The sequence below is a fragment of the Gymnodraco acuticeps genome, unplaced genomic scaffold (assembly GCF_902827175.1).
Source record: "Gymnodraco acuticeps unplaced genomic scaffold, fGymAcu1.1, whole genome shotgun sequence".
NCBI lineage: Eukaryota > Metazoa > Chordata > Actinopteri > Perciformes > Bathydraconidae > Gymnodraco > Gymnodraco acuticeps.
The window spans coordinates 885,556-897,344 of record NW_022991187.1 but is presented as its reverse complement, the minus strand read 5'-3'; the positions used below and the strand labels follow the sequence as shown (position 1 = coordinate 897,344).

General features: G+C 43.1%; 1 protein-coding gene across 2 annotated transcripts in view; it reads left to right on the top strand.

Annotated features, from left to right (window-relative positions):
- Positions 1 to 367: 367 nt before the first annotated feature.
- Positions 368 to 11,789, top strand: part of ebf2 (EBF transcription factor 2) — a 31,563-nt gene continuing 20,141 nt past the window's right edge. For both annotated transcript variants that reach the window (XM_034238423.1, XM_034238422.1), the window contains exons 1-6: positions 368 to 948; positions 2,648 to 2,804; positions 4,468 to 4,531; positions 5,915 to 5,970; positions 6,067 to 6,140; positions 7,530 to 7,598. In XM_034238423.1, the coding sequence (XP_034094314.1) occupies positions 818 to 948; positions 2,648 to 2,804; positions 4,468 to 4,531; positions 5,915 to 5,970; positions 6,067 to 6,140; positions 7,530 to 7,598 (551 nt within the window). In that variant the 5' untranslated portion in view covers positions 368 to 817. The remainder of the gene's footprint in view (positions 949 to 2,647; positions 2,805 to 4,467; positions 4,532 to 5,914; positions 5,971 to 6,066; positions 6,141 to 7,529; positions 7,599 to 11,789) is intronic.

Sequence of the window (11,789 nt, the reverse complement as noted above, 5' to 3'; positions counted from 1 at the left end):
CCCTATCACTTTTAGCATATGTCTACAATGTGGAGGTTGAATAATATTGATTGTAAAGACCCCCCTTTATCATCACACCTACAAAGAAACTCGTTCATGTGTCACACCACAAATACATTTCTCAACATATTTGAGAAGTGTGTGCTTCAAATGTGCCAAATTGTGTGTTTTCCCTTCATCATCAACCCGGCCAAACTTAATGAGTGAAAACTTTGCCTCAAGAGTCACTGGTTGGATGCTGAATCTGGCAGAAGTCCAAACAACGGATGCACTTTACACCAATGAGAGCATCCATTTCAACAATCGGTCCCCCATATGGCACTAAGGCCCCTCCTCCAGCTCTATCCCGGCAGAGGGTCTCATTCATGCTTCAAGACAGCGGTTCACTGCAAGCTTCCTGGCCCTCGGATCAACTGTTTTGATCCGATCTGGCCCTCTGACAAAGGAAGACTTTCTACACACACGTATTGACTGAATTCTGAGTCGCTCTGCAGTGTGTGAGGAGCCACCGAGCAGGTGACCATTTGCGCTCGAAGTGACGCTGGAGACTTGCGCTTGGACAATGCTTCCAATTAGAGGTGGAATATATCTATTATCTTCGTTTCAGCCTTAAAAGAAAGTTAGCGTGGATCATTATCTGAGGCGTTTCTGAAAGAACATCACACAGCATCGGTCATTTGTTTTTTTTAAACCTCTGGAGGAGCGCAGCGCCTTGGGGTGGACCTTCTGTTGTTTGCCAAAGTGCTTTAGCTCTCCAACTCTTGGTGTTTTGTGTAAGTTGAAAGAAGTGCACCGAAACGTGCAGGCAAGGGCTTAAATGTTTGGCATCCAGGAGCATCTGATACGAGAAGTGAGCGGATTAAAAGAGAGAAGTCTTGAAGAGATGGATCCAATCCGGTCGTGGGTGCGTAATGTCGGCGTGGTGGATGCTAATTTAGCGGCGCAAAGGTACAGTACAGCTGATCTATTGACATTACCTTCTCACCAGATCTTTACATCAGTTACATGAGCACATTTATTTTCGTAATCAGCAGGAGCCCAGTGTAGTTACAGTGTGTAAACATTTAACTCATTAAGAGTCGACCTTGTCAGGAAAGACCTGCAAACTACTTGTTGCCAAATATGACAGGAGTCTTCTTTAAACTATTTGCCCCGAACTCATAAAACGTCTTTAAATATGTCTAAAGAACCTAATATGATTATTATTATTTTAGAGTTAATAAATGTTATGTCGCCTACACAACAGGGCAACTATATTACCAACACGTAAAACTAAGAGGGTCTAATCAACACTACTTCAATAAAGTCACACAAAGGTCAACATATTTAATTGAAAAACAATTTACCACAATTTATGAAAACCTGACTTATGCTAAATGTATTTCCCCAGACCAGCTAAGTAATTCATAAACTGAAAGAACACTTCATCGGCCACACAGATGACATTTATGATTTCTCCTTTGCAGAAGTTACAGTATTTATATTGTTACAAAAACATTTATTTTCAACATCCACCAGATGTTTAATTAAAATCGTTAGTTTTTCCATTTCTTTACCAACACACACATCAGTGCACTCATTCCCGATTGTGTGCAAAGTTTAGAAAACAGGATACAATGTAGGGTCCGAAAAGTAAATGACCATAATACATAATTCCTGATGGAATATAGATAATAATTACTGATAAAACAACGGCGCTATTAAAACGATACTTTGTATTGTATTGAACCTGAAGATTTGGGCTTGTTTGAAATATCACGGTTGTAATGATTTATCAAAAGGAAAAAAAACTCGCTATGGGGCAAAGTGTATTATTTCTAATAAGAAACAATTCAGGTTGCCAGGAAAAAATCCATACACTACTGAAGTTTTGATTTATTTTGATTCATTTTGAATAAGACCGAAGTCGAATTTACAGAATCGACTGTGTGCAGACTTCCACGCGATTTGCACACATATTAAAGTTATTTAACTTTAATAGTCTGTAGCCTATTTATACTAAAAACACTTTACATTTCAACCATGATGCTGCTCCATTAATGTTGAAGTCAGAAGTGTCGATTTTATTATCTATATTTTATTTCTCAGTTTAAGTTTAGATTTTCTTGTTTTTCCTCTTGCCTTGTTTTGTGTATATATTTCCATGCCCCGCCAGTTTCTTCTGAACAAGCAAAGTAGACTTTAAGTTATGGGGAAAATGTAAGCACATTTCAGGTTATTGTTAGATTATTTTTATTTTGCAAATTATTGATATGCCTGATTATTGTATGATAAAATCAAGGCCTTATCCATTGGAGAATTAAAAATGTTATAATCAATGGAAAATGTCATTATTAAAAAATGACTTATTCATGTTAATTATAATCATTATTAATAACTGCCTTGAAAGTGCAAATTAATCTAAATGTTTTGTTGTGCATATTAACTGAGTTATCATGATTTACTGCAAGCAGAGAAAAGTCTCAACTGTGTTGTTTCATTTTTAATTATTAAAAAGCCAGTTTTCAATTATTTGTATTTACTTTGTTAAATGGTCCTTTTAAATATATAAAAACCCCTTGTATTTATCAGTACAAATCAGTGTATTACATTTGAACACAATGTGGATGTCTTTGTAACTGACTGTCTCTCCCTGTTTTGTCCTCAGTGGAGTAGCTTTGTCAAGAGCTCACTTTGAGAAGCAGCCGCCCTCAAATCTCCGCAAGTCCAACTTCTTCCACTTTGTCCTGGCGCTCTATGACAGACACGGCCAACCTGTGGAGGTGGAGAGGACTTCGTTTGTGGACTTTGTTGAGCATGACAAGGTGTGTTAAGGTTTCTGGATTCCTGTCTGTCTTAATGACTATTATTTTGGGATGTAATCAATTCATTTCATCATCTACACAGTTATTTTAAAGCCCAAACCATAAATCTGAAGCAGCATCGTCTAAAAAACAGCCACAGATTGTATTAGTTAAAGCGTATTTCAGCTGTAACCAGGTGCTCAACTTGATCTTCCCCATCCCCAGTATAGCCAAGCACATCGAACAGCTGACGGCTACGTGTTTACACAAGCTCTTCCCTCAATGAGCTGATGATGTGGGATTGAAAAAGAATATCTAATGACTAATTAGCAGCTTGCCTCATTAGGAGGACATCACTACTTTTTAAAATGCAAATTATGCTTGCTCTTGTTAAGTTATACAGTGAACTAATCATCAAAGTCTCCCCCCCCCCACCCTGCCATACTCTAAATACTGCTGTGGGGGTGAGCTGGATTCCTCAGGTTGGACAGGACCAAAATAAGGAAGAGTGCAGTGTGGAGACAGAGTTAGAAAGAGCCTGCAGTGAGAGCCTTATGCCTGGTGTTGATGGATGTTTCTGCCTTGTGGTGCCAGAGCCTGCTAAACTGGCAACACATCTCCCCGTGAGAAAGACAAGAGGACACCGTCCTGTCAGCTGAAGTTCAAACATAGTTTTACTATGAATTTCATGGGCAGGGAGGGAGGGAGAGGGCGGCAGTGCTAACACCAGGGCTTAAAGCTGTCAGCGTGCTCCCTTTGTGCCACCCAGGCCAGCGTATAGTAATATGACGGCAGTGGAGGAGTTCATTTTCTGCATGGTTACCCTGGCATCTGTTTTTGCTTTGTAATTATGCAAAGGTAGAATGATGGCAGGGCGAAATAAATGTTCCTCTGTGTATATTCACAAAACTTATGAAGCTAGGCATCCATCTATCTCCCAGCCTCAATCTCACTTTATTAAGTTTGATATTAAGTTTGGAGCTCTATTACTTTCCAACTCATCTTCATGCATCTTAATTTCCCCTACTTCTTCTTCCACCTTGCAACTGTCTCCCAGTTTCTCCACTTCCCCAACCTTCTCGGTCTCTCTCCTCCACCCTCGCACTCGTCTTCGTGATGCCAGCCTCCTGGGTTATTGGACCAGAGAGCATTCCTTTGAGACCACTTAGAAAGACCAGTAGAGGTAGAAGAAGAGAAAGAAAGAGGGGGAACAAGAGACAGAGAGGGGGAGAGAAGGAAGAAGCGAGAGGCTAGTGGAGAGCCTGGGGGAGGGAGGGATAGCGGAAAGGAAGTTTTTCTGTCAAGGTCGATTGCTGCTCAGTCTCACATACAGTACTTTCCACACTTTGCACACACACATATAACCATGGCGGGGCTACCTCGTTGCGAGGAGGACCTCTGCATTTGATCTTAGGGTTTTAGGAGTTTGCATCAGACATGATAGTTCAACCTCTACAAAGAACATCCGGCTCAAGGTTAAGCGCTCAGCTCTCGAATACAACGAAAGGTCCCACATGGGTTCTGAGCCTACAACCCTCTGATCTCAGTGCTGCTGTCAGGGAAGGGCGAGCTACAGGATTAGGAGAGACTCGCTGTGCTTAACACTGTGTGGGGATGCTCAGCTGTACTTATCTGTGCCTCACATGTGCTTAATGGCATGTCTGTGTGTCTGTCCCTTTCTAAGGAGCAGACAGGGGAGAAAACCAACAACGGCACGCACTACAAGCTGCAGCTCCTCTACAGCAACGGTGAGTCAAACCAGAGATCTCAGAGTATATGTTTGGGCTTTTGCACTGTCTAATTGATCTCTACAGGAGTTGACACCATCAGGGCTAACCTGACACACACCTTTCCACTTAAGTAATCTTCCTCCACATCCTCTCCTCTCCTCTCTGAGCTCATCAATTACCTTCCCCTCATCCTCTAATCACTGGGTTTGTACAATTCATCGTTCAGCTCTGCGAGGAGCCACTTCTGGGTGCATGTGTGGGGAGATGAGGTACATGTTTCCCCCCCACTCCAACACCCCCCATATTCCCTCCAACTACTCCAACCCCCCGTGGTGCATTCACATCAGATCGGGAGATACGCAGAGAAACTCGGTTCCCATGAGCCACTGCTACCCCTACTCTGCCATCGCAGGAGCACCCATGGGAGAGAAGATAAAAGACATGTTCCAGAGCAACCCCCTTATACACCCAACATACACACATGCACACACACATGTACACACAAGCACACCAAAAGCATTTCCTCTGCATCCCCTCCTCTCATCCCCAAGCGATATCAAAGGCATCTCAATCGAGACTTTGATGAGAGGAACACATTTTGAAAGCAATACTCTCCAAAGTCACACAAAATAACGTGGGTAATGCATTCATGTCTTAAGAAGCAATTCATTACATGTCGTTTCTGTATCTTCTGAGACTTACAGCAGAGGTTTGGAATCATCCGGAGTGTTCAGGGGTATCTCACTCAGAGACACACCCGATTTACAAAGAAACGAGAAAATCCCTTCAGTGACTGATCAGGTGCTTTTTTACTTGTTGGTGTATGACAGGTAACATACCAGCTAGTATCCGGTCGTGTTAACTTGGGAATAAGTCAGAAGTTAACTGAGAAATAACAAAAAACAAACCGTTTGACAAACCGTGAGAATGGGCTCGTAAATTCTGGCCTCAAAGCCGAACATGACTGATAATCATCATACATCAAATAACTCTCAATCCCCTCAGAAACCATCAGAGAAAATATGAACAGCAAGCCAATCTTATTCCTCCATGTTTATCTGGACCGAGTTCAATGCTTTTTCTGAGCGCTAGTCCAGAGTTTGAGATAAAAAAAGATTGATGCCATAAATCTTTCTATTTTATTTTGAGAAGCTTCAGTATTATGTACTTTTTTATATAAAGGTCAGAGCAGGTTTAGGATTGTGAGTGCATTTTTGGTTGCTACGTGAATTGTAATGTAGTATTTTGCAATTAGAGGCGAGCTTCTCAATCTTTCATTGACTCCCAGTTTCCATTTTCACTAAAGCATTTAGGACAAGAGATTATAATACCAGTAACATCTCTGCCATATCTAAAATGACTTGTGAAAGCCGTTGATAACAACCCATTTTCTTTTTGCAGGGGTCCGCACAGAGCAGGATCTGTATGCACGACTTATTGACTCTGTCACTAAACAGGTTTGTAAACTTTATTTTAATCCATCAATTTAAATAAGAGTCTAACTTGGCCTACTTGAAACTTAATGTGTCCTATTACTTATTTCCTTCTCTCAGCCAATAGCGTATGAGGGACAAAACAAGAATCCAGAAATGTGCAGAGTTCTGCTCACACATGAGGTTATGTGCAGGTGAGTCTTAGACACACACACACACACACGCACACACACACACACACACACACACACACACACACACACACACACACACACACACACACACACACACACACACACACACACACACACACACACACACACACACACACACACACTAACATTTTTGAAAACTAGAATGTGGTTGAACTACAAGTCTAGCCTGTCTGTCATCATCCTTGTTACAGTGGTAACCCCTCACAACATGTCCCCGGCCAGCTCCTGCTTCTTCCTGGATCTTCTCACTCTGTAGCCTCGAGTGTTGCAGACACCCCACAGCGGACAGCAGCACACACTCTTTTGGGAAATATTCTGCCTTTCCCTTATCAAAATGTAACTTTAACACTGCTGTTCAGCCTATACACCATGTCTGAACTTTGTCAACATGTGATGGCAAGTGCAGTGCTATAGTTCCAGTGTCACAGCCAGTGTTATACAGAGTCGTTATAACGTGAGTTTAAAGAGTCCCAGCCCTTTAAAGAGCTTCAGGGACCAGAAGGTTTTGGTTAGTGTTTGGTGGAGAAGAAAATAGGTGATCACGGGGTTATGGATGGAGAAAAAGCTGGAGAGAGCGGTGTGGAAGTGGGGCAGTGACCCAGGATTGGAGGGCAGCAGGGGGAAGGATAGGGGGCTGGGACACGGGGGAGAGGGGCTAAGACAGAGTGGGCTTTGCCATTGTGTAGCCAGCAGATGCCCGAATGTGACTCACAGCTGGCTAATAACAGAGCCGAAGAGGCAGAGGGCAAGCGTCACAGCTGGGGAGTGAGGCCGTCTGACAGGGGGGGCGCGGGGGGGGGGAGGGCAGGGCAGGGCCAAGCTGGGACACGAGAGGGGTGAGGCGAGGTGTAGGGGTGGCAGATGGTTAGGGGTGGGGGCACTTTTGTTATGCAGTGAAGGGGACTTTGGGGAGGGGGGACTGGGTGGCCAGCAGGCTCCTCGGACAGGACTGCTGACGAATGGTAGGATGTTGTGGGATGGTGTGTGTGTGTGTGTGTGTGGTGTGTGTGTGTGTGTGTGTGTGTGTGTGTGTGTGTGTGTGTGTGTGTGTGTGTGCGAGGCTGCGTGGGGGTTGAGTTTGATTTCGAAATCAATGTGACAGATTGCCTGGCTGGCTTTTCACTTTTGAATGGTCTCTCACTGTTTGTAGGGTGTGTTGTTGTACCTTTTCTTCCTCTTTTATTCTTTTGTCTATTCTCCCCCTCCCCTCTCATGCCTCTTTTGTTTGCTCCTGGATCTTGGCCGACTGCGGGGCAAAGTAGTCTGGGCCTGTGGATGTGGAAGGGCCAGACAAATGAAGGCTCCTTCTGTTTAATTTGTTTTTTTTTCCTCAACTGACTTTTTCCTCCTTTCTGTCTCCCTACTCAGCCGCTGTTGTGAGAAGAAAAGTTGTGGCAACCGAAACGAGACACCCTCTGACCCAGTCATCATTGACAGGTAATGAGATCAAACCACATCCCATAACAAGCACCTCTTCATACTAAATGCTCAGGTCACCCTTCTTTGTATATATGCACCTACACCATTACATTGAAGCAGAATGAAGGAGAATAAGAGAGATCACAGCTTGATGTGAAGGTTGTTGAAATGAGACTCCACCAATCAGCTGTTGCATTTACACAAACCAGTGAGAGGAGTGGCTATAAAGCACATGCATGTACAGATGTGTGGGCTGGATATATGTATGTAGTGGTGTTAATGTTTGTGTGTATTTCACATATCCATATTAATATATGCATGCATGCATCACCTTGAAATTAATATTTACAACAAGTGTTTCTGCCATGTCAGTTTACACTGCATGAATGCAAGGAAAGTGTAAAGTATCTGCATCCATCTCTGTCTCCCATGTGTTTCCCTCTCTTCAGCTTTGTGTTTATCTGTTGATCTATCTTCACCTGCTGTTTCAGTTTGATCATTCATTACCTTTAACTGCTGACATTGCACCTGAAACCGGCCTAAGCGCAGATTTATTTTCATCAGAAGCATGTGGATCATGTGGACCACCAGACAGGCGCACATATGTAGTCAATGTTCACCATGACAGCCAGTTATAAGGCTTAAAGGCAGATGACCCCCGCAGTAATCAGCGTGTGTGAGGGCCTTCACGTCCAAGGGATTTCAGAGGTCCCGTGTCAGCCTACCCTTAACCAGTGTGATGAATGCTCACAAGCACACCTCATGTGAAATACTTTCTATGTGATGTCATAAACGCAACCTTCATCTCTTTTCCTTCGTATTTCTATCGCTTCTTCCCTACAATCGTCTGTCTAGAAAACACTCACTTCATATACGTCAAGGACCCTTTTCTTCCCCCTCCTCAGTTCAAGCTGGCTGGCTGTTGACAGTGTGTCTCAAAGGATCTCTGCTGAAGATAGTTTTCATATAACGGAAAAAATCGAGCTGTTGTCTTTTGAATTTTCCCAGAATATCTTGGAGCAGCTGCTTTTCTCATTTACTGTAGCACATTACACTCCCAATAACCCCCTCTGCAAACATTTTGTACTTCCTCCTTACATGGCTACATTTTAAAATTAGTTTCTAAGTTGTTTGACGGTGGGGTGTTGAAGAAAGCGCTATCTATAACTCGTTGACTCTGAGTGTGTGTGTGCAGGCTGGTGTGAGGATTGATTTAAATGGAATCATTGACCTACTGTACTCTCTAATCACACTGGGCATATCCCGTCCTGATGGGGGTTCTCTCTCTTGACTGGCCTGTGAAATCCTCTCCTCAGGGAGCAGCCTATAAGCAGCCAGTTAATTTCTGATAAGCCAATGGAACTCTTACGTGGCTTTTGTGCCCTTTTATCCCAACTTATGTGCACCCTCTCTTTTAACTGTATGCATGTACTCCACACACTGAAAAAGTTAAACAAATCGACAGATGTGTGTGTGTGTGTTCAGAGCATGCATATGCTGTTTGAGTGCACACAAACGGATGTATATTTTCATGTGTGTGTGAGACGACCACTGCATGTTTATTTACGGATGTATATGGATGTATAGTCCGATTGTCTGTGTGTCTTTGTGACCCCTGCTTTGACCTTTTTTCCCTAGTCACTGCATGGGTTTTAAATTATTCATGTGTGTGTGTGTGTGTGTGTGTGTAGGTCTGTTTCTGTGGCTCCAGTAATCAGCCTCCTGCTCCCAGCCCCAACACCTGTTCTCCAATTAACATGCAGCGTGCTGGGGCCCACTCGCTGCTATCGCCCAGCCACTGCTTTCTACCCCTTTTCTCTTCTTTCTTTTCACTCAACCCCGCTCCCTTCCTCCTTGCCTTACCTCTATATCTGTTCTTCTGCACACCCCTCTTCACCCCTCTCTATTCGCTTTCACATGCACCTACTGTGCGATTACTTCTTCACTCCCCATTGCTTAATTCCCCCGCTCCTCTTCTTTTCCCCTCACGTTACGTTCTCCTCCACCACAACCACCCCCTCCCTTTAGCCTGTCTAATTTTGCCATAATTAGGCGGTGTCATTAGGACACCTACCCAAGCACAAGGGAGTTTGCAATTCCCCAAACGGCCCGAACCCCCTCTTTTCTAATCTCCTTTCCATATTGTTTCAGTTTTCTCCCCCCCCCCCCCCTTCTCCTGCTGCTGCTGCACCCCTCCACCTCCTCTTCTCCCTAATCCTGATTTGAGTGAAAGGAGAGAGAGGAGATCACAGCTGATCCATAGGGAGGGGTGAAGGGATTGAGGGTGGAGGGACCGAGGGATGAAGAGGGCAAGGGCAGTCGTTGACAAAGAGATGACTCTTAAGTTGCCAATAGGGAAGAATGATCTAATGCCCCGCTGCCTGCTGTGTCTAATAGTTTTACAATCATCCAATCTTAACATTGTTGAACTGCTACGCTCACAGGCCTGATGCGACTCCTCTGTTTGCAGAGTGTCTTATCTTTGGCTGATGGACTGACATGTTCACTGATTGGTTTGATGATCGATCAATAGACAGATAGATAGATTGATTCCTCTGGGGTCATCACCATAAATCTTCACTAACTCCTCAAACTCATGCAGTCAAAGCTTTTATTAATTAGTAAAATATTTATATTTAGCTGTGATATTTTTGTTTTTTATGGCAGCTCTGAGATATTTATTTTATTGCAGAACCAATTTGTGGATACATTTTTTTGATTATTGGATGATTGAATGACTATTTTGATTGATTGTGTATTTTATTTGTATTAAGCCAAAAAAGCTGGTTTTGCCTCCCCAAATGAAATGTTTCAGCTTAAACTAAGTTTGATAACTAAATCAGCAACAGACTTTTTAATCTACTGAAAAATAGTGGAAAGCCAGTCAGAGAGCGCAGACCTCCAGCAGGGCCCTTTTCATAGATGAAAAATAATGTGTCCCTGGTGTGGATCTCCTCTAAAATTTATTGGGTTCTTACTTGGCCCATGCTAAAACCTTGCACCAACTTAAATGAAAAATAGGTCCTATGTATAAAACCAATATTTTCCACCAATCTTTGTTGCATTCACACCGTAAAGCTTTTCTCCTCTGAGAAGTTTTAACCCAGGCGGATCTGTTAATGGCGGCATTATTGCCATGCTGACCCCTGACCTCTGAGAAACTATATTGGTTCTGGGCCAAAGCTGGCCTCTGTATTTATGAGAGAACCATGGGTTTACAATGGAGACAAGCAGATGTCAGTATTAGTATTAGACTGTGTGGTTTGTATGTAAGGGGTCGGTGCTCAGTGTTAGTGTGCGTGCTTTTATATTTGGCTAAGAAGCTGGGATCAATAGTTGGTCATAAGGAGTGTGTGGAGGGCTCCATAGTAAGGCCTTGTGAGGTGGGGGGTGGATAGGGGGTGATCAATGGCAAGCACTATCTCACTAATTGATCGTGTTTCCAAGAGGGGTCTTTTTTAACAAGCCGGTGCTCAGAGAAAAGAAGAATAATCAATAAGAATTTTCCAATGTTGTCAATATGGCTCTCCCCTCCCCTCGACTCAAGATGAGCTCACAAAGACTCATGCATACTCGTGCATATCAGCCTGTGATTTTTTGAATACTGCACTAAAAAACAAAACCTCCATCTGGAGTGCAATTACCATAGTTGTTGTACTCTCTGAGTTGATCATTTTACTATTTGAACAATGATTAGTGGACCTGGGCTTGACTTCAGATGCTCAGCTCCAAGAGGAATCCATTACTCTTAATCTTAGGTTGTGGGTTGTATTGATCTGTTTGTAGTCTTGGTTCTAGTTATGTGCATGTACCACAGCTTTGTTTTCAAGTAGTCAGTGCAGGATTTTGTTTTGTTCTTCAGTCCTAATCGATGTGTAGATCACTTTAGTTTCAGCTCAATTACAGAATTCCCCAGCTTAATGTTTATTTTGCAGTTATTAAGTTAATTCCTTATGCTGATGTTAACTCTTAAACCTATTTTCCTGAAAAGAGACATCTCCCAGTATGGTAACATACAGAGACACAGGCCACACAGAGACTCAGTCCTGCAGTGCAGTAAAACTCGGTCTTTTTTTATAGTTCTTTACGGATTAACACTGTCTCGACAGTTTGACAATAAACTATTCAGATATAATTTGTTGGTGTATGTAAATGTCTGACCATCTGTTGTCCGTCCGTCCACCTGCTTGTGTCGGCCAGTCTTAGACT